At 42.7% G+C, this 23,647-nt stretch overlaps 1 protein-coding gene across 2 annotated transcripts in view; it reads right to left on the bottom strand.

Annotated features, from left to right (window-relative positions):
* Positions 1-1,376: 1,376 nt before the first annotated feature.
* GALNT11 (polypeptide N-acetylgalactosaminyltransferase 11) overlaps positions 1,377-23,647 on the bottom strand; it is a 42,633-nt gene continuing 20,362 nt past the window's right edge. For both annotated transcript variants that reach the window (XM_032182873.1, XM_032182874.1), the window contains exons 4-12: positions 23,013-23,179; positions 19,147-19,272; positions 16,654-16,903; positions 13,985-14,102; positions 12,735-12,887; positions 10,709-10,927; positions 8,050-8,154; positions 2,418-2,555; positions 1,377-2,158 (exon numbers count right to left, since the gene is read on the bottom strand). In XM_032182873.1, coding sequence (XP_032038764.1) covers positions 2,027-2,158; positions 2,418-2,555; positions 8,050-8,154; positions 10,709-10,927; positions 12,735-12,887; positions 13,985-14,102; positions 16,654-16,903; positions 19,147-19,272; positions 23,013-23,179 — 1,408 coding nt within the window. In that variant the 3' untranslated portion in view covers positions 1,377-2,026. The remainder of the gene's footprint in view (positions 2,159-2,417; positions 2,556-8,049; positions 8,155-10,708; positions 10,928-12,734; positions 12,888-13,984; positions 14,103-16,653; positions 16,904-19,146; positions 19,273-23,012; positions 23,180-23,647) is intronic.

The following is a 23,647-nucleotide window of genomic DNA, read 5'->3' as shown; positions in this document are numbered from 1 at the left end:
ATATTAAGCTGCAAGCCAGCTGCAGTCCATCAGCGTATGGACGTGTCTGTTACAGCAGGCCTGACGGCCACATGCACTGAGCTGGTTCTGAGAGCAGCCCCCACATTGCCCCACAGAGCAGCAAAAGGTCAAAAATTCACTGTGGCACTAGACCGAGACCGTAGATAAATAGAACATCTGCTTTGCCTGACTGAGCCTTTGGTTCTTTTTGTTTTTGTTTGGTTTTTTGGCAGCACAGCAAAAGGACAGAGCTGGGCTAGTGCACAGCCAACCTGACAGAAAAAAAAAAATCACAGGCTGCAGGAAAAGCTGCCCTGCAGCTGGGAGCAGCTGTAGCAACACGGCCATCACCCAGGTCCCTGTGGAAACAGGCAGCTGTGCAACGAGAGGCCTCGCTCTGTCCTGCCAAACCCACCTGGAGCTGTCGGTGCTTGGGTGCTGCCCTCACCACCAGGGATCAGCTGGAGGCCACCTGCACCAGGAGCCGCCTCGAGACTCCAGGCTCTACTGCGAGGGCCCCAGCGAGCTGCTGAGATGCCTGAAATGCATCCCTGTGGGGCTGGGGTTGTTTTCAGGGGTGTTTCTGGGTAGGAAGGATCTGGCTGGCGTCTGACTTACTTTACAGCGCTTTATCTGGAGGAAAATCCACCTGAGCCGACTGTTGAGGTTTATAACTCCAGGCTGGGTACCTGGCTCCTCGCTGCGCTGGGACTCGGCTTCTGCTCCTGCTGAACAAGGCAAACATCTGCCAGCAGCACGGGGCTGCTCTTACCTGCTCGCTGTCTTTCTCTTGCACTTTTTCTCCCCTCCTGGCTGCCCGCTGAAGGCCCCAATGCAACTTGTTCCAGGTGTCTCCGTCCTCTCCGCAGGAAGGCTCGGTCTGTAATGACTCCAACAGCATCATTCCTTGCCTCCCGCTGCCCAAATGTCAGTAACGGGATGCCAGAGCATTGGTGTGCCTGGAAAACGTTTCTGCTGCCCAAGTTAAAGGGTGAGGCCACCCCAGTGCTGCTGATATTTCAACCATGCGCCTCCCTGGCTCCGGCATGATGGAGAAGGCCACACGCTAAGAAAAAAATGTGGTGTGTAAGAAGAGCTTTTCTGCAGCAGCTTCCACACACACTGAGGAAGTATCTGGGGCTGAAGCAGGACATCAAGGAAAGGTAACCAGTGAAAGAAAAGAACTTGGGGAAAGAAACAGAGAAGTGGAGAGGAAGAAAAACAGAAATTACCCGTCAAACCCTTCAGAGGTGAGAAAGGAAGAAAATCTGGGAGGAAAAGGGAGTGAAAAGGAGGGAAGTTGTGTGAATGGTGGTTTGCATCAGCCTCCTACCTGGTGCCTTCCGGTCCGATGGCTACAAAGAGTACAGCCATACTGGTTAATAAAAAAATGATCCTTTATTTTAAATGCAGCTACTGGCATGGGTCATCAAAATAGACTTTGTAATAGTTACTTCTGTTTTTTTTTAAATATGAGGTGACAAATGACAGCTAAAAATTTAAACTACACGAAATGTCCTAAAATTGTAAATTAAAAGAACTAAATTTAAATACCGCAAATGACAATTTTCAGAAGATAAAAGGGAATAAAAATATTTTCCAGATGAAGTAAAATAATTTGGCCAGTAAAACCATACTAAAAAAAAAAACACATGTGAATTAATGAGATACTGCGCATGAAATACTCAAAAATGACTCTGTCATTCAAAAGATCCACAAGGCTAAAATCTCACGATTTAAATTACACCGCTCTAATAATTTCTCTTACTTAAAAACAGTTCAGTTATCCAGGACAGTCCGAGGGACCGCGGTGGGTCTGTAGCAGGGCTGCTGCTGTTCCTGCTGCGCCCGACTCGGGGCCAGGGAGCGCCCGCAGCGCAGCGCCTCGCAGCGGGACGTCTCTGCGGGGTCCTTGCGATGGCCGTGGTGGGGGTAGCAGCAAAGGGCTCCTCGCAGAGCCCTCCAGAGGGACCTTGAGGGGTTGAAGGGGCTCCTGGTCTTGGCTCGGCGCACCGGGCAGGCTGGCTCAGCTCTCAAAATGCCACTGCTGAGGCAGGGACCCGTCGCAGATGGCCATGGTCACGTACCCTTTGTGGCTAAGCGGGTCCACCACCTTCATGCACTGCCCCACGGAGACCTGGTAGAGGCGGTTGTTCTTCTAGAAGAGAGGCACACAGATGGGATTCCTTTACTACAATTGTGTCCTACTCTGCTGTCAAACTGAAGCTGAGACTGATGCTTACAAAGGCTGACGCTGCCTCAACTGTGGGCGAGGCCTAGTGCAGCACAACTGGCTTGGTAATTAATCTCAGGTGTAGTAATTAAACCCAACCCCGCTGTCCTGTTAGTGGTACTGTCGCTTGCCAAGGCATTAATTCCAAGCACCATGCTGTAACTATGCCAGCCACACCACTTACCCCAAATGTCCACTGCTGGGAGCCTCCAGAGCCGTGGCATTTCATGAGACGAGGCGGATCGGACGAGCGCGTTTCCGACACATCCAGGCAAAGGAGATTATTCAAAATCAGCTCGTGGTCTTCGTTGTAAACCCAGACCTGAGAGGAGAAGGAGAAAGACTTTTATCACAGCATTTATCACAGTTTTCAGGTGTCAGAGATGCACCCTGCGCTGCTTCCTGCCTTTTTTCCAGCAACCAAAATGCAGCTGCAGTGCTCAGTCGCCTTCCCAGCCTCCCACAGCAACGCCCCACGCCCAGACACCTCTCCAAGGCCGAGCTGGATAAAGCAAGAATTCACAGATTCATGTTTCCAAGATCATGTTGAGGTTCCTGAATTCACACAACTCCTTCAGGAGGCTTCTCTGTTGTCACGCTGAAAACCACCGCACCTCTAACAGCCATCTGCGTGCCCTCTCCCACGTGTTAATGTGGCACAAGGAAGTATTTGTGGTGCTGGGGTAAACCACCAGGCACCTTTGGTTGCTGCAGTTGGTGCCCAACCTCTGCTGGCTCTCACTGGCTTGCTGGACATGACTTAGGGCTGGAGGAGGCAGGGCCCATCTGGTCGCACTGCAGGAGCTGCCCTCCTTGCCCCTTGTGTCTCCACGAAGTCTGCACGAGTTTCATGCTGTGTATAAAACATCGAACTCCAGGCAGCAAATATCAAGCAAATAGAAACAATCCTGATCCCTGCTTGCTGGGTGGTTTGATGGGATCACACGCAAGCTGCTGGGTGGAGCTGTGGATCAGGACAATGCCTCAGGTGGGCAGCAGGATGGGGAAGCACGCAGCTCCTTCATTAACCGGCTGCCTATTGAATGTGAACGGCTCCCTTGGAGAAATGCAGGTGTCACAGTAGCATTTGTCCCAGCCTCAGGAGCTCTGTGCTTGCCAGAACATTATTCCTGCTGAAAGAAGAACAAGGACGGAGCCAAACCCCAGCAGCAGGTGGAGATGGTGAGAACGGAGACAAGGCTGCAGTGGCACCAGCTTAATCAGAGGCTGAGGAACAGCAAAGAACTCGCAACAGCACTGAAATCCTGTGCGATTTGGATTAATTTGGCATTTAGGGTAGGAAACAAATGAAGGAGAAAAACATGCCCAGGTTTGGGACACATTATGGCTTCAAGTTCAGACTGAGGTACCACCGTGACCTTGCAGACTGGTAACAGATTTGAACACAGGGAAAGCAAAGCCAGGCCGTGGGGTTTTATTGTGTAACTGAAGCCTTTGCACACTCCAAAATTTATTGAGTAGGTAGCTGCTGACAGGGGCAGGACGACGTTTAGCTCACGGTGTTACAGGCTGGCAGGAACAGCACTGAGCACACAGAAGTCCATGAAATAGGTTGGAAAAATCTTTCTACAAGGAAAACGATCTGCTCTCCTTTGCTTTTTGTCCATGATTTGCTTGGCTTCAGGCTCAAGCCTAGCAGCAGAAGGTTGGCCTGTGACCAGTAAGGAACCAGCCTGGGATTTAGAGCTCAGGTCTGGGTGATGGCTTGCCTTGTCCTTCCTATGTGTCTCCTACTATAAATTGGGTATTTTTTTATTCTTAATAAAAAAAAAAAAAGACAAGTTACAGGGTATTTTCATGGGGCATCCACTTCCTACCACCTGGGAGTGCATCACATGCACAGTTCTGGTTGTAGACATGGAAATGTGCCCAGATCCTGCTGCTGAGAGCAGCGCTGTGACTTGCTGCCCCCAGGGCCACCCTGACTGCTGCACACACCTCTCGCCCTTTTCACTGGAGGCAAAGGGAAAAACTGGGATGCAAGCAGACTGTGACAGCCTGCTTCTAGTTTCAAACACAAGCAAAGAGGCAGATGTTAAGGAGAAACCTCTCTCCATGCCACCAGTGATCTAAGTTGAGGTTAAATACGATGGTGAATGGTGCAGGATGGGCTCCTTTCCAGCATTTGCTTTGCTCCATAAACCCCTGTATGTCACAGTGGGATTTTTTTTTTAAATATATAAATCACAGTAAAGAGACACAGAGCCACAGTATTGTTTTTTCCTTCAGTATAAGTTTTACACAGTGATTAACATAAACATCTAATAGCCAGCTGAATTCTTAGAGGAAAGTCAAGTGAGGGGAGGGCTCAGATGGTGCCTCAGCCTAGGAGGATAACCCCACATTACCATCTCCTTTTGTGAAATCGAGTCAACTATGTGAGACTTAAGGTCTAATGTCAATACAGGCAACTGCATTAAAACCCACGACCCCAAGCTAGGGCAAATAAACAAACCAAGGAAGCTGCAGTAGGCAGCAGAGGGAAGCTCCCTGCCCCTAAGGAACAAATATTTCAAGGCTGTATGGAGGCACCAGCCTGCCCTTCGGCTTTCAGAGTGCCATGGGGTGTAGGAAAAGGCAGGGCCGGCCAACTGGCATAGCTTCACACTCCAGACACATGGTCCAGAGACTGAAGTGTGCACGCTGACATTTATGAAGTTCTACAGCAGTGTTAACAGAGCTTTTCTGAATTTTTTCTGCCCAAATCTGTTCTCTTTCAGAGTCCTGCTGAACAGAGCACAGAGGCACACGCTCGCAGACCTGGCCACTTCCCAGCCTGACTGGCGACAGTCGTATTTTTAAAGCTTAGTACGTTGCTAAGTTATAGAAACCTGGAATTATCCAAATGAAGCAAATGCACAGAGGAGAATAACCTCTTTCTAAGCAGGAGTAGAAAAATACACATAACTCAGCAGCCTGTGAGGAGATTTTTTGGAAAAGGAACTTGGCTTTAAGCAGTTGGGTTGGGAAAAGGCAAGCAGGCATCAGACAGATGACAAACCCATGCCAGATCAGCCCAATGCCAGATCACAAACACTCCCACTGGTTAGTCCTGTGTTGGCCATTATGTTTGCTTCCAAAACCTTCATTCTTCGATGCTCCTCTTCCAAGTTTGTCAGTAACTTACTTCGTTTCCTTTGGGGCAGGCTCTAGTACAAAGTACTCCAGCATCCTTGACATCTCCTCACCATCTGATTAACCTTAGACATGATGGTTTTGAGTAGAATCCACTCCACAGTTAATTTTTTAAGGCTTCTTTTCATGCAAGATGAAATCATGAGAGATCACGTCTGATCTTTTCAAGTCCTTAAGTATTTTCTAGACTCCTTTGACACCCGAGTTTTTATGGCGTTCAGGAGGAGGTCAGACATGCAGCTGACATCAAGTAGGAGTTTACTTTGGCAAGCTTGGCACTCCCTCCACTCGACCACACCTCAACTACAAATTTCCATTCCACGTTAGTGGAATTAGCTTGCAAAATTCACATTCAGTATTTGTGAATCTCAGCTTCTGTTACCTCAGGCTTTTTGCACTACTGAATCCTCTCACCTCTCCTACTTGTGCTATTTCTAACTACAAAATTACACAGACAACCACCTTCCAGTCAAAAGAGCTGTGACAATGAGTCTCAAGAAGGCCCAGTTTTGTTTCCCATCTCTTTGCACACTCTCCCAGTTAGAGTTCACCTTGCTCCTTCCTCTTACTGAGCAGTACCGTGTATTTTTTCAAGTATTCACAGAGCAAAAATAGCCTGGAAAGAGATGAACAGCAGCAACTTATTCCTTGGGGAAAAAATAACTGGCTTCAGAGGAAACCATCACCAAGTGGCATCACATTATTTCCACAGAAAGCAGAGCCAAGCTGTAGTACTCACTGCCACAGGATGCCAAGAGCTTACAGGAGGTCAAAATACAATTAAATGATAATGGAAAAAAAAAAAAAAAAATCAAAGGCTATTGTCGAGTTATTGCTGTGTTTCTGTACGTGAGCACCCTAGGGACAGGATAGCTGGGTACCCTGGGTACCTGCCTTTCACCAGACCCAACACAGGCTTTTGTATTAAGGCTGAAGGCACAGAACAGATGGTTCTAGGGCAAAAATTAGAGCTGTTGGCCTTTTCAGCTAGTGTTACTAAAAATAGCAACTAAAGGCGTGCAATACTCAGTAAGTTTCTTGCTGTATTTTATAAGCTGGAGTTGTTAAGCGTTCTTTTTCTTATGTACCTAGAGCAAGAATGGTCAAGAAGATGTGAAAGGCAGCAGGCTGATGTACTCTTGGGATTTATTAGGAGAGCAAAACAAGTATAATGGCAGAATACCATAGTGTTGGTTAACATACTTGGGTGAAGATCAAAATATTTGTTAAAGATAGCACAGCCAGTTGTTTTTTTGTGAGAATTAATTGCTTGGTTTACTGCTAGTAAACCCAATTCATGAGAAAAACCAGAGAAGAACAATCTGAGCATTAATTTGTCTTCCTCAAAACCGAAAGGCTAACTGCAGTTTTCCGTCTCCAGGAGAAAAAAAATCAGAAAAAAGGCTTTGATAAAAGGGGAAAAACAACAGGTTTCCTCCTCCAACCATGTGGCAGTTCACTATTAGAAACAGCACATGGAAGAGAAGGGAAACTGACTGTGAGGACCCATTGGTTCTTACTTGGGACATTATCCACAGGGAAGTCATTTCTGCTTTCTCCTTCACAGGCTGCAAGGCTCCGAAGGCAGCTTAGCACCTCTGGCACCATGAACGTACAACCACTGGTGCCAGCTGGTTACAGTTACACAGTCAGAGGCCATACCATGACCCCAATCTTGATTCCCATTCCACCTTCAGTTCATCCAGGAGTCAAACAAGATTCAAACACGTGTCTACAGCCGACTACACTCACCCTGACACCATCCTCCTCTGCCATGTTCAGCTGGTGAGACCACAGGCAGGAGCAGAAGGTCCCAGTAGTTGACAGACCGCACGACTTTGCTGCATTACTACACATCGTCCTGCTTCTGCTCTTGCAGCTTCCATATGCTGAATGCTACTGCCTACTTCATGGTTAGTCTAGCACAACCCTCCTTTGATAAAGCTACGCTGCATCGCATCTCCTGCTCCATTTACCTTGTGTCTTTGACTGCTTTTCTCTTTAGAAGAGATCTAGATTTTAAGACTTGGATGCCATAATGCTCTCAAGGCAGCTCTTAGCTAGATAAGAGTCTTTAAGGTATTCAGTGAGAATTTCTCTACCCTGGAGATTTCTTTTTACTGGAGGCCTGAATTTCTGTTGCCTGAAAGAACAGAAGTGGAATAAGAGAGACTTCATGCAGTGATACAACAAATTCTTGTTAGATTTTCACATCCCATCTGTGGGATGTGAAAGTGTTTTCTAAATTCCTTAGAATTCCTTCTATATAGTAATAGCAATAAAATGTTCATTCACCCTAAACTACCGCACAACACACAAAGAACAGCAGGCCAGGAGAAGGCTGCCTTGAATCCAGCACGAGGAACTGGCTGAAAGCTTCTACAAACTCTGCAGTGTCAATCAGCAGATTACAAACCCCTCTTGAGGACCGTCTTCAGCCACACACAGAGATTCAGCCCATAAAGACAGAGGATTATGATACCCAGCACTCAGCAGGCTGAGTGTTAAGTTCCACAGCCTCCTCTGCCAGCGCTGTGGTTTGAACAATGCTCTGGGATCAGCCTGCTGGCTGATGAGATGTTACACCGCGGCATCTGGCCAGCAGGAAGGCGCATTAGAAATCTGTAAGATAGCTCTTCAGATAATCAGGAACGTCATACCTGGTTTTGATCGTTGTAGTCGCATTCCCGAACCACTACCAGGCCTCCTTTCTGACTCGGGTGGCCCTGGGCAACCAGGCATTTGTTGGTTTGAAGGTGATACAGCTAGAAAAGGAAAAGAGTTTGATGGGCAGAGTAAACAACAAACATCCCGTACCAAACAGAGCATGTGGTAATACTTTGCAACACAAAGTGTGCTCACAGACGCACACACAAAATGTAGTAAGAACTCTTCTTCCCTTTTAAAAACACCCTTTTGTTTTTCAGATGATTTGAACAAGAAACCAGCATTAAATAGTTCCATTTTGCTTTCTAATTACGTTCAAGTTTTCCCTTTATGCTACAAGTGCAATACACACAGCATGGCTCAGCACATGCAGACCGTACTCCATCAAGTTTCTTTCCCTTCTTCACCCTCCACAAAAGAGAGGTCCCAGGTAGTGACAAATCAGGGCAGAAGGGACAAATTTAAGGACCTCCCAAGTGCCCATTCCAGTTCAAGTGTTGGGGAGCTCATTTGATAACCCTTGCAAGTGTGGGAGATGGCAGGGTGGCAGATCTGGCTTGCATATTAAAATAATTACCCCCAATCTGCAGCTGGATGGAGAGTGAGATGTATCTGTGCTGTCCTGAGCTTGGGGCCAGGCTGACTAATTAGCCAGTTGCCTTTTTATTACCAAGACATCGCTGCCTTGCCATTTGTATCGATTCTGCAGATTTTTTATAAACCAAGAGACATTTCCAGTAATAAAAAGAACGAGCTGCTCCGTCACACGACAGCAAAAATTAGAGAGCACAAACAGCAAATAATGCTCTCCTCTAAACACAGTTTCTGGAAATAGCTGTCCCAAGACACATCAACAACAGCCTCCGCAAGCGCACCATGTTTCGCCTGTTCCCTCTGCACATCTGAAACAAATTACACAAAACCTTCTAAGTAACATTTCCTCACACCCCAGGGACTTCGAGGAGAGATCTCATTTTCATCATTCCTCACTCAACAGTAGGCTTTCAAACCACACAGCTATGCAACTTCTATATGATTTTTTTTCCCCCCTCGTTTTTATTGGCCATAATGATCAGCGTTTGATAACACTGTTAAGAACTGTCACGATTTGTGATCATTACAGTTCTTCCCAGCTGTCAAACCAGCACTTATCTCTGGCCCAATTAGTTGTTGGGAATAAGCTGGGATTTGGAGTGATTCATCCCGAACCCTGAAGAGTCTGGCAGGCGGCGGTGACATTGGCTGATCGCTCTGTTCCTTGTAGGCATCTGGAACTAGTTTATGCAGCCATCGGAGCCAAGGCTCACGCTCTCACACAATGCTGGGCATAATCCTCGAACCCCAGAGAATCAAGCTCAGGAACTGCATTTTTCTGTGTCTCGTCTCCCTCTTAAAGGATACACCGAGTTTGTCCTCCAACTTCAACCATAAAAAAATCAGTGTGGAAGATTTCCCCTTACTGTTCTTGGTGCCTCAGTAGCCTCCCCCCAGATCAGCCTTTCCTTAAACTTGTCTGAATAAGAGCAGAAAGCCATTAAATTTCATGGAGAGAAATTAAAAAAAAAAGAATCTGACTAGGGGAATAACAGAATAACAACATCAGCTCATTGTATCGGTTGTATTCCGGGAAGTTAGCATGCTTGCCCTAATAAATAACTTTACAACTTGGCTGGGAAACAATTATAAGAATACTACACAAGTCGTGGCTTCCCAGGCAGCTGCTTCCAAGCAAAAATAAAAATCTGATGATGTCAATAGGTTGCCTGTGGGCTCTGGTCCTCCAGCCTGAACGTGCTTATAGGACCAGCAAATGTCAGTAGGCAGACTGCATTACCTTGTGGAGAGTGCTACACCACTACTTAATGGTGCCAGCTGCCGAGGCAGATGATGGTTAGCACAGCCCTGCCCACATCCATTAGTTCAAGAGGTCCTCTCTGAAAGGGCCTTGACAAAGTTGCATCAGGTTGGAAGCTCTCCATTATTTTGGGAAGCACAAAAAGCACTCGTTAGCCAGATCTGGCACCGGAGAGAACAGATGCAAATACATGCTGGCTTTGCCTTTGTACAGCTCTATGAAGGCAGGTGTCAGAGCTAAGGCATGAATCTTTAACAGGATTTCCTTCATGAATACACATCAAAATATATTTCTCCCCTTCTACTTAAAAAAAAAAAAAAAAAAGGAGCAAGACATTTTTGCTTATTATCTAGGAGCTGAGACTAAAAAGGCCACCATGAGGTGCAAATGGTCATCTTTGCAGGAAACTATCTGATAAAAGCAGTGAGTTCAGAAAGCAATTATATTGCACTCTTATCATAAACCAACAGAGCATGAGTATTTCAGGCCAAATCTCTCTTTATCCGACAGCCACGAAAGCACACTCTAAAGGCACCAAAACTTCATAACTCAGAGCTTTAAGGTAAGAAACTTCACTGAATAGTATCTATTCTGAAAATGACCTAATACAGATCTTTTTACCTTTTTTTAAAAAGCACCTTTTTCTAAAGACACATGTTCAGTTACTTTCAAGTCGATTTGTTACAAAAACTAAAACTCTGTGCTTTACAGAAACAGACTCTCCTTATATTTCAGCAAGTCTTTCTGAAAAAGAATCTCTAAAGACAGACTTCTGTATTTAAGAAAGGTTATCTTACCCTTCCACGCTGGATTATTTTTGGTCGTTTCTGTGCTCTATTAATAAAAACTGGCTGCGGAGCTTTGGCATTGGGCCCAGATATTTGCATCTCAGGATAGATGTTATCTAAATACCACTTAAATGATTTGCAGTTCAATCTTTTTCTCAATTCTACACGGTCGGTAATGTTTCCATAGTTCCTCGTCCTTAGCTCAGGTCTCAAAGCAAAATACTGCTCCTGTATTTAAGAGAAAGAGGTTGAGGGAGAAGGGGAGGAGAGTAATTTCAAATTACTGGTTTCCAACTTGCAGAACTCAAGAGTTTTATTTCAGTGAATTTCATTCATCAATATTACTACCAGAACTAGAAGAAAAATGCCCTCAGAGTCCAATTCCAGATGAATTTACAGAGTTCATAGAAAAGGCATGGTATTTTTACATCAATTCATTTATCAGATTATTTAAAAATCGGTTTTCAGGGCACCGAGTTGTGGTGTTTTGTTGGATTCACCTCTGCTAGACACCTGGAATTTACTGACAGTAGTGTTGTTCTGACACTTTCCAATTACCTGGTGCCTTCTCTGGACTAGAGATAACAGACTGGATCATCTCAAGACACATCACACATCTGTCCTTATCAAGACCTTCGAGCATTCAGATGGTCTTGATGCATCACTTTTTTAAAACCCAAGAAGGAGAAAACACCAAATACAATGCAATGTTGGACAACTCTGAGAAAGTTTGGAAACAGACTGGTCAGTAGTGGTCTGCTTCAAAAGAGTAGCCCTGCTATTCCAGTTGCCTCTTTTCTGGTTTAAGTTCAAATTTTAGTATCCTACCTTTTACGGATTTTTTTTTTTTTTTAATTTCCATTCTATGTGTGAACTGAGATCTATTTCATATCTGTCAAAAGCAGAGTGTAAATTTTGCTCTTTGCCTTCCATCACGCAATTGTATTTATTAAATGCTGATATTTGCTCTTTGCTGCAAAACAGGTCCTCTGTCTTATCTTTGTTCTGTTCATCACACAATCACTTAAACAAAAATATCTCCAAGCTTGCCTTCCAACCATAAATCTGTCATAATGACAGTCTCTGGCAACTATCGTGGAATTAGATTAGAAACAGCTGGAAAAGGTCAGAACACAATTCTGTGATAAGGGACTGCTACAATCAGCAGTTTAAGTCCTCTTTGGACAAAGCAGTATTAGCTGGGAACAACAAAGAGTCAATTCCAAGCTGCAGAGAAAGCCGTCATTAATCACAAAACAACAGTGCCCAGACACCAATAAAAGGGAAAGCGATAGATCAAATCTACCGACGTGTTATGGAGAATGGAGATAAAAATTAATGACTCTTAATAGGTTCCTCAAAGTGAAAGGGCATCCAGATAAAGGATGGGTTTTGAAACATAGACCTTTAAGGAATATAAATTTAAGAAAGTATGGCTTGTATAGAAATAGTCAGGACCACAGGATTTCCTTTCTGGCCAGCTCCTATGGTCTCACAATGCAAAATGCCCCTAAGTATCAGAGAACTGGGCTTCACTTTTAAAAGCATGAGTATGAAGGCCTGAAAACAAAGAAGAAACACTCTTGCCCTTGAATCCAGAAGTCGGTCCTGACTGAACACGCAGGGCTAGACAGACCAAGACTCAGACTGCTAATTAAAACGAAAAACAAAAACCAAAAACCACTCTCTCACCAGCACAGAAACTACCTGAAGGCATACGGCTGCTACATGATATTGATTTGGACACAAAATAATGAGGATCTTACAAGAAACTCATTCATCATCTTTTATTTCATTTAAAAAGACATAAAAATGAATCTCCTGCAGGCAGTGTAAGTAACAGGGAATAAATCTGAACACTCAGAACCAAAACCACAAGCCTACAGAATTTAGGAGTCTGTACCAAAATTAACATTAGGAAGTCAGAATACAGAAGCAAGACCCTGTTAGAAATGCCAACAGACCTCACTGTGATACAGTCCTTAGACAAACACACCAGTTAATAACTATTTCACGTCCTAGAAACATTTCTTACCTTGTATTCATCCATCCACACATGTGCCAGCCTCAAGGAGTTGTGAGCCATGGTGTCCTGGCCCCGTGGTGAGCCGTAGGGACGTCTTTTGCGGAAAATGTGTCCCACCCTGGAGCAGGGGATGATCAGGAGTCTGCCTCCACACATCCAGATCTGTCCAAACAAAAGCAGAACGTAGCTCATTGTCTGCACGCGGACAAGGCTCGCTACCTCCTCCCCTTCAAGAGATACTCAGGTAGGTTTACGTGCAACGATGGAATTAAGTGTCAATAACATTAATGCCATGCTTTCAGACAAGTTACATTACTAGATCTTTGGGTTGGACAAAAAATTGGGTCATATCATCACACCTTCCACTTAAAACACCACGGCTTTCCCAAAACAAATATTTTGCTATTCCAAAACATTATGCTTCAATGACCTATTTGAAATCACTGGAATGTATGGGCTGGGATTTAACTTTCAGATTAAGATATTTGAATCTCTTTGCCTACGCATGAATCACACGTCCACACTTCCACACCAGATAACATAGATCACTCGATATCATCAAGGGAACAGTTTATAATCAATTCACTTTTAAGTGACTGGATAAGATCAGTCACTTTTTGCTTTCTTCACAACTCTTCCCTAGGGAGACAGGGCTTCCAGACCTCATCAGGCTCCCTGAACATACAATTTATGAAGTGCCTGTTCTTATTTTTGAACTCCAAGCTTGATTTCTCTATTTAACAGATTCCTCTAAAGTTTTGGCATATATAGTTTGCTTTTGTTTGCCTTTTCTTTTCAGAGTTTTTTGTTGTTGTTTGTTAACTTCAGTTTTTAATCCCCATTTCATATTTCTTATGGTAGCATCTCACTTTTGGACAAACTCATCAAATCTGCTGATGAATCCATTTCACAAAAGTGAAGAGCTATAGATTGGCATTGAGCACATACAGTTGTTTTCCATCAGGAGAGTGACAACAAAGAAAACAGACAGCCCAATGAAACATCGCTTTGAAGTCTCCTGATAATGATTTTCTCATTTTTTTTTTCCAGCCAAGCTGAATTCTCTTCAATTTTCCCATTAAAATTTAACTCGAAAGTTATTGTAAAAGCTAGTTAGTGTGCTAAAGTCATTCTTCCTAGAAATAAAAACATTGGTTTTGGTGCGCAAGTAGCTATTCCAGTGCTAAAGAAAGCATAAAGAGGGAAGAGAAGAAGCAAGACAAAGGTTCGTACTTAAATACACATAAAAGCAAGATTACCCGAAAAGATATTTCCAGATTTTCTCCTCCCCAGATGTCCATGCCACTATCATACTGTCCAAGTTCATTAAAGTACTCACGATCCATGGCAAACAGGCCTCCTGCCATAGTAGGTGACCTAAAATGGAAGTAGTTCACTCTTTTAGACAAAACCTGTGATTTTAGCTGGATCAGTTATAAAAAGCTTACATTTAGACCCACTGAAAACAATTTCAACTTGATTATTTATAATTTCTAAGGGACTTCAGTTCTATGATCTCAGCATACATTTTCAAAAGCAGGTCTAAGTGGTGTTTGTGGTCTTTTACTATTGCTTTACTGGTACATCATATTCCTACATACAGTAAACAACCTCGAGGAAGAAGGATGGAACAGGGAAAGAGGAAAAAAGTAAACACCCGGGCAAGTTTGGAGTCCATTAAGTTTTCTAAATTGAAAATTAGGAGCCACCATTAATTAGCTTCTGGTAAAAACAGATCTAATTTCCCCTACAGGCACAAACATGTACACTTAAAATAAGCTCTTCTCCCTCTTACAGGAGCAAGTCACGCAGACTGGGCTTGACTGAGCAAGAAAGAGTAGAACCCAGAGAGCATTTTACTTCCCCATATTACATTAGGTCAAGAAATAACAGTTATGTGAATGAAGGCCTAAACTTGAAGTTATACAAGCCAAGAAGTCTGCTAAAAGAAACAGCACTATCTCAAAATTCAAGCACCAGGATCAGCATTGTTTCATCATCAATGTCACAGTCAGCTAAGTCCTAGAGAAGTTTTTTTTTTTTTTTTTTTTTTTTTTTTTTAATATTTGCATACATGTTCTCTTCAGAGTTTCCCAGTTTTCTACCTTGCCTGTGTGTTACTAGAATCAGTCTTTTTTGTAGAAATCTGTATATGATGCCCATTCTACAGTCTCAATTAAATTGCTCATCTCAGTTATGGTATGAGCATGCCCTAGAAGAGTATAAAATGGAATAAAGACACCAGGTAAATACGTCATATGACAGTGGGAACACAATTGTCTGAGAACAGGCTTTTTCTCATCTTTGTTAATATAGCCCCATGATTAAACTAATCCTAAATCTGGACTTTCGTGCTTGTTCCCACACAATGTTCTACTACAGTTTCTGTTAAAGCCTGGGTTGAAAGGTTCCTCTCAGTTTTTCCAGCCCCGACACCAGAATTTTTCATTACAAACGTCCCTAGATCATAAAATGTAAGACTTTCCATTTGATAGAAAGCCATTCTCAAAGGTTAAATAGCAGTTTAGCTTCTCTTTCAAAGCAGGCAGAGACCTTGAAGTAGGAAAAGTCACTTTCATACTCAGAAAATGTGACCTCCTTCAATGATGAGGCTCCCTTCAAGTATAAAGTTCCTATGGAGAAGGCAGAGAATTTTTCCTAAAAGTGGGTTGAAGGCAGGCAATAATATTGAAACCAGCAACAAGTCATCTGTAGGCATACTCCAGATTAACTGTGACAAAGGTTAATAACAGAATAAAGATTTTAAGACTTTCTATGTTGGATCCCCATTCAGATTTCCTCAGCCTGTCCTTTCCTTTGAACTTCATAACTGCTACAGCAACACGTTACATACAAATCAAACTGTTAAGCAACTTAAGGAGTTTCCTGGCTTCTCAAACAGCCTTGTGAGGGGTAGACATGGAAATACTGCAAAGCTGTCAGACCATAGCAGAGAACCTTGTGCTGGAGCTGCTTGCATCAGCCTGAAATGCTCTTCATTTACAGTCCAAGAACAAAGAATGAGAAAGACATGATAGCACCCAAGTTCCGTTTCCCTTTGCAAGCAGTAAGTTTGTCTTGAAAAAAAGATTAATCCACTTTATAAACCTGAATTCTGTACCAAAACTGATACCTGCAACTAGAAACAGCACAATCAGCTTCTTCTCACTGCTCTACCAGCGGTAGCTGTTTTCATGAAGGGATTCACACTGGGAAAGCTTCTGTTCTCCTATCTGGGCCCTCTCTCTGCTATTAAAGAAAGGTGTCTACTAAAATCACTTTGTAACAGCTACACATCCAGTAGAAACCAGATCTTGCCAGTTCTGCACGGGTCAGACAGTTGCCAATGGTTAAAAGGAAGATGCTTTCAAGTCCTAGTGTTAAGACTCAGAAGGACTTTTGTTTCAGAACGACTCTCAAGCAATTCAGACTGCAAAAACAATAAGGACAGGCTTCCAATAAACAATTTTTTTTTTCCAATAGACGATTTCACTTGCCACATTGCGCAAAGAGACAAATAGTGTTTTAAAGATGGTCTTCACATCCATGTTTGTTGATTTACAAAGATTTATGACAAATGCTTGAGAAAAAAACACAAGTGAAAGCTATACAGAAAGTGTTGACATAGAAGACTACCAAATGTTGTGTTTTCTCCCATCAGCTACAAAATCACCTTCATATTACCACAAAAATGTTTTCCCAGTCTAGCAATTCTTCAGCATATCATTACAGAAAGTCCAGAGCCTATCCTGGTGGGATCTGTGGGCTATTACTAAGGACAAGACGGTCATCAAAATCACGATTATTAAGCCAAACACAAGACTGGAAACAAACATCAACATAGTTTAAAGCTGAAATAATTAGATATGATACAGAATAGCATAAGCTCTGCTACAGGCTGCTGCACGCCATGCAGGGGGAGTCTTACTTGATCGGAGCAGTAGCTCCCTCGGGTCCTTCCAGTTCTGATGCAGGAACGAGATCCCACTTGAAGTGCAGGCCCCAGTTAAACCCCCCACGCACAACCGGGGAGGAGCTGTAGGTGAGCGTGTCGGCGCTGATTATGTCAATCACGGGGCACACCACAGTCCTGCGGTCTTCGCTGATCGGAGTCAGCAGCGGCTGCAGCCACATCTCGTTCACCTCACAGTGGCTGTCCAGGAATACCAGCACCTTTCCTGCAGGGACCCAAGCACACATGACACAAAGATTTCGTGGTAACATGAACTACACAGGAACACATGCATCATTTTATCAGCAGCAGAGTATCGGCAGTATCCTTACAACCCTGTGTCACAGAAGGAGATACCATCTGCACCCAAAAGAGTTTACAAACTGGAGAATCCACAGGGATTAGTTCAGTTACAGAAGGTAGATCCTGGCTATTCACATTTAGCCAGGAACGCTCAAGTGGGCACATTTCTTTGGGAAGGTTTTATAGTCAAGTATTCCACCCAGACTCAGCAGAGCTGTTGTAACTTAAATGAAATATCAGACCACTCACTCGGAGTCAGGAGGTGTGTTTGTCCTGACACACAGCATCTCTCTTTGAGTGAGACTACAGAGAGAGACAAGGATTGGATTGGGTTGAGTTGGATGAACTATCCCCATGACAAAGCTTTGTCCATTGGCTGTAATCGCCTTGGGCTTCCTTCTTATCAGACTTCAGCACTCATCCAGTTACCATCACAGCTAAAATCCGTAGATTTTCAGATGAGCCATTCTGATGGATTACTCTGCATTCATCCATAACACAGGCCACAGCATTTCAATTCATGAATATAAAGGGACACAGCCCCATTTCATGAGCTTTAGAGTTATTGTGGATTCACACCAGCTTAAAAGGAGAGTGAATGCCCTGTATGGCAGCCAAACCCACCAGTATCAGACCAGCCAGCACTTCAGGCCTATTGGCTTCCACAGGTTTATCAGCCAAGGTCACAGAAAACAATTTGATCCGTGAAAGACCCTGATCTCAGCAGGTCTGAGAAGTCATCTGAACTTTAACTGCACAACATAAAATCTACATAAAACTTTATTCTAAAGCTCTTTTCCACCTCTTCTTAGATGACTTGTTACATTTGTGTCTCCATTAACAACAGACAACATTTGACTGAGGGGAAAACAGACTGCAGAAGTTCAGAGGAGCAATAAAGTGACTTACAATTGCACTAACTCAAGTGGGTCCAAGAACAGCTTGGGAAGTGTAAGCATGATTTTCTCTCTGGATTATCCCATTACAATGCTAATGGGTAAACACCAATTAAGAAACTTTATCCACCACTCCAAATTATTTGAGAAAGTAGCACATACTTCCTCAGACACCACAAAATTTAACCCAGAAGCATATTATGGTAAAAGGCACAGTGTACAGAAAGGGCCAGATATGTCTATCCCAATTAACACTCACTGCAGTAACAGAAAAGCTTGCGTGAGAAACATTACGAGTATACTGTGAATTAGAAGCCAGCTTAGAGTTTACCCTAATAAGGGAGCAGATTGTTATTTTACAGCAATAGTTCTCACACAAAAACACACAGAAAATACTCTGTAAACACAACACCCAGGGCAGAGGAGGGTAGAGGGAAGCATTCCTGAGAAACCATTCTTTCAGGGCAGAAATAAATAAAGTTCTGCACTGCCTTACTAAATTTCATCAAAATACCGTATTTTTTTTTCTTGTTTGTTTTAGTATTTCCTTGACCCACTCTAAATAATTAACTCATTTTTATCAAAAACAAACTTACACAGGAAGCAAAAAAACAAACAAATCAATAGCTCAGAATGGGTTAAGAGATACTCAAATCTGGCTCTAAATTTGCCAAGTCATTACTTGGGTGACTCAGAAAAACATGTCCCCCTCCTACACAGGGGAAATTTCCTCAAGTTAATTACAAAATATAAGAATTCTACATTCACATATAAGCAAGGAAGACTTGGTTCTTCCTTATTTCTCATTAAGAGAGTAACAGAACAACCTCAGGTGCAGAATAATTCAGCAAAGCTATGAGGAAATACAGCAGACTGTGTAAATCAGAGTCAGCAGCATGATGTAAACATTTAAATATACAGATAATATTAGCTAACATCTCTAATCATCAGACAGGTATCAACAAATTTACTTTATGTAGCTGTTACAACAGTTTAACAGCCAAAGCGTGATGCAATTAACTCATTTCAAAGTCACTGACACTGAAACAAATTGCTAAAACACCTTTCACCTAAGATAGCACTATCCCAAATCTTTCTTCCCTGGGTTTTACTTGTGTAGCTTTGAAATTGGCATGACATGCAAAGTCCCCTGCAGCAGGATAAAGCAATCACACGTCAAACATTCAACATCTGAAAGAGATGCACTACAGAAAGAGGAGTCACCCAACTAACATACAGTCAAAGCATGTACAGAAACAAGAAGATATACCTGTGGCATGAGAGGCTCCAACCATCCTTCCTCGAATCAAGCCTTCCCGCTTCTCATTTCTGACCAGTTTTGTTGTTTTTGGAAGCTGAGTTTTAACATAGTCAACCAAGTCTTTCTTCAAGTCAGCTAGAAGGAGGAAAACACAGGAGCAACAACAGGATGGATGAACAAAATGGCAGAGTTTTAAATCCCAAGGTGTTCAACTCAATCTAACCAAACTAATCTAGACAAACTGTATGGCTAGGCTATCCCCAGCACCTATCCTGCTGACACGTGTTTCCATGTTTTCCCAACTAACCTTTTGTGTGCTGCCACTGCCTCAGGCTTCATACTTAGTTTCTTGAATACAGACTGGATTGCTAAGACTATCTTGTTGCTCTGTTTACAAAGCCTTTAGTCCAATATCACTCAAGTTAACCAGAACTAATAGACTCAATGCTAAAAGGTATTACAGCTTCTAAAAATAGAAAAATAAATTTAAAGACACTGCACAAAGAAACACAATTCCTCTTTCTAAAGTCTTCTCATGATGACTGTCATTTATAGCAAGTAACAAAAGCCCTTTCACACAGGCAAGTGATGTAAATTACTATGTTCCACACACTAAAACAAACACAGAATCTTTTAAAAAGCACAGACACCTTTCATTATCTGTACCTTCATAGCTGATACAACAGCAGATAAAGAGAACTACAACTTCCTCACAGGTAGCTGCTGTTCTGAAATTAGAAATGATCAGAGACACTGCTGACAAGTACATGTTTTTGAAGGTTTTGAAAAGTTCAGTGAAACCAGTAAACACTATTGTAGTGTAACCAACATCAATGACAACTTTAAGAGCTACAATACTTTTTTTTTTTCCTGAGGATCATGGTTTCTAACATTAAAATGGGCAGCAAGGTTTTACCATTAAAGAGAAGACTGATACAAAGGCTAGAAAAATAAAAGCTAATAAGTTTAAGGAGAAATGAAGATGAGTATAAAATGAGGAAGGAAAAAAAAGGCAGTTGAGACTTTATAGAGAACCTTGGTATAGGTGCACAAATAGATTTTTAATAGAAGACACAGTGGAATGAAGTTATTATTTTGATGACTGTCAGTTCACACATTAATGTTGCTGTTACCAAAACAAAATACCTAAACAATACATGTGGAAGCCAAAGCTGTAGCCTTCAGAAACAAGAACTTTCAAGCAGGAAAACAGATTCCCAGAAGCAACTCCAAATGATAAGATCTCAGCCTCTGCACTGCAAGGTGGTATCATGGATCATGAACGAGAAGGTTTCACATGGCAAATATAGTGCTAGAGAATATTGTAGGACAAAGAAGAGTCTCTGGAGAGATGAACACTGGATTTAACTGGGTCACAGGGATTCTCTCACCTTGTCTTCAATGTGACACAATATTGTCACATAACAGGAAAGTGTTTTTTTGTTTGTTTGTTTTGTTTTTGGAGACAGATATATAGAATATACAAAATAAACTGGTACTTAAATCAGTCTTCACCCAGCGTATTATGGCAAGGGAAGGATGGCGTACAGCTGCAGAAAACAAAGGGCTGGCACAAAGCAGTAAAGGGCAGTTATCAAGCACAGCACTTGGGGCAGATAAGGCTGCATAAGAGGACACAAAAGACAAGAAGAAATGGTAGTTCTGTATGTAATGACATGCAAACTTCTGGAAGCAGTAGAAGGAGAAAAAAAAGAGGTCATGCCTATGCTGGTAGCTAAAACTGCCATGACATAGGCTCAAACAGCAGAATGCAAGAACCAGAAGTATCTAACTGCTAACATGCCCTCAGAGAACAGTTTTGACCTGGACAAACCCAGCACTCTGCTGGGAATTGGGCCCAGCCTGCCTGGAACAGAACATACCACAGCCCGTTCTCAATAAGCAATTTGGTCTCACACACCCTTTGGGCAACAGCTTTGAACGTATTTTGTAGGCTGTCCTGTATTAGGTAAGATGCACATCAGAGAGAAAGAGACTGTACTAGAAAAAGAAGTCCTGCCCTGCTGCAAAGGGAAAGAAAAATATAACAGTGGGCTCAGCTGAGCTATGGAAATGCCTGCTTAGCTGGTAAGACTACTAATGATTGAGTGTAAGAAGCTTTTTGAGGCAAAATTAGGTGCAAAGAACAAAGATCTGCTCTGCGTCATTGCTGTTGTGCAGAGTTCCTATGTTTAATGCTGAAGCAATATGCAGAATTTCATCTAAGATAACGCTTCAGGAAATATGTACTGCAGGAAAAAAGAATTAAAATAAAATCTAAGAGGCACTGAGATTAAGCAAGTTGCCCAAGCTTATGTGAGACATCCAAAGCAAAGCCACAGTGTCTTGATTCATTTCCAACCAGCCTTGCTTTCTTCAGCTGTAAGATTCCAGTGGCTAAGATTAAGCAGCAGTGCAAATACAAGTTGTTTCATCAGTGAGACCAGTAGTTCTCTGTATAAACAGTATCTCCTGCCATCTTCAGCTTTGAAGCATGTTCATTTATAGCCGGAAAGGCAAGAGTAGCTACTTGAATGCTTTGAACCTATGTCAGCCTTTGAATTGGGTAACAAGCCAGAAGAGTGATGGTATTACTGCCTAAACACAGGCATTAATCAAATTCATTACCACATTCAAAAGAGTGCATTTTTAAAGCTTAAGTACTGAATATGAAGGTTATGAAACTTGAAAGCAACTAATTGTGCAAGGGTCTGTGTAACATGGGTGTACATTGCTTCTAAAGCATGAAAGGACAAAGCAAGTTTTAAATATTACCCATACTTATCAACAGGACAGTGCCTGATCTCTCTTCGCTCCCATATCTTAATGTTTGATCTGACCTCATAGAAATAAACTAGGTACAGAACAAGAGAATTTAGTTCTACATTACACATACCGGTCTCGTAGAGCAAGCGAGACCTTAAAGCAGAAACCTAGCAATGAGACTAAAGGAGCTAATCATATGTACTGAAGAAGTATCTAAAAATCATTTTTAAAAAATGCAAAAAGTTGTGGGCTTGTATAGAGGCAAGCAGGGAACCTGTACAGTCCTGTTTGCAAGTACAGCTAGACTAATGCATTCCTCACCAGGCATTTAGCTTCTGAAGTGCCAGAACACCTGAATTACATGTCTGTCTTTGCCTTGTGCATTATTCAAGAGAAAAAAAAAAAAGCCAGAGCAGCAATCTTTCAAGAGTCAGGCAATTCCACAGTTCCCTCTGGGTCCCCTCGCAGACTGATGGAGCAGGGGCTGCTCCAACAAGAGCTACTCCGAGGGCGGCCACAAGAGGCTGTGCAAGAGCCACGCAGAGCCCGTCCAGCAAAGGTTGAGCTCTGATCCCAGCAAGCCACCACCCTGAAACGCAGCACGAGTTCAAAAAACCCACTCAGTGTTTCCATAGTGCCACATCTACTTATTTACAAGACCATGGCTGAGATTATGTGCACTGACTTTGTTTCAGAAGCATTCACGGAAAGGACTGGCCCACAAAATATATGGAAAGTGTGATCTGCTCTGAGCACCAAAGTAGCCCAGAAAAGTACTGTTAAGAACAGCTGTGCTATAAACTGCTGCTTAATCACTTCTACACAGACACCCCCTCAATATTAGCTCAAAAATCTGCTTTTGAATGTTCAGGTCTGTATGATACAAAGCTCACAAGCAAAAATGGCACCAGTATCAAAGTGGATGTTATCATGGGCTTCTTGGAAGGTCTTGCATCTTCACTGCCTGGCACTTTTTAGGCAGTAGAACAAACTGGTTTTGCTTAATAAATTATACATTTTTTTAGCCTGATTGGTCAGTAAAGCACAGAAAGAGACAGGAAAGTTGAGAAGGGCAAGCACTGACCAAAACGTTACCAAAAGGTTCTCACCCAATTCACTGTTGTCATCCACCAAAATAATTTCATGAAGAAGGTGTGCAGGAGTGCGATCGAGGACGCTGTGTACTGTGCGAAGCAGGGCAGAAAGTGCTTCATTGTAGAAACAGATGATAACACTGGCAGATGGCAGATCAGAAGGGTAGGACTTCTCTCTACATCTGCAAACAGAAACATAGTATTTATCACTGCTTCAGACGGACTTCCGTAGGTATATGTCACTACTGAAACTTCATAAATGACATTAAATATGTAGGACGAACCCCTAGCTTGAACATAAAGAGTCTAGGAGGAGTATAAAAATCTATAGTAGGGCACAGCATTTTAAGTTACTCTCTTCCTAACACAGAATTATAATTAGCATTAATACTTGTTAGAAAACATTGGATATGATGGATTGGGGTGGGAGAGACTGACAGATCCGTAAAACATAAGATTAAACACTAAAGGATTGTTTCAGCTGTCAAAACACTGTCTAATACTCTCAGGTGGCTCAGATACATACAGGAAAATATGACATGAGGCCTAGAAAACCCCACATCTTAGTTGTCCAGCTGGTAGAGACCAGGTTGGATATCCCAGAATATCTTGGATGATACTAAATACCTGCTTTGACAACCAAACATTGA

Source organism: Aythya fuligula, chromosome 2, assembly GCF_009819795.1.
Source record: "Aythya fuligula isolate bAytFul2 chromosome 2, bAytFul2.pri, whole genome shotgun sequence".
NCBI classification, from domain to species: domain Eukaryota; kingdom Metazoa; phylum Chordata; class Aves; order Anseriformes; family Anatidae; genus Aythya; species Aythya fuligula.
This window is presented reverse-complemented; position numbering and strand designations above follow the sequence as displayed.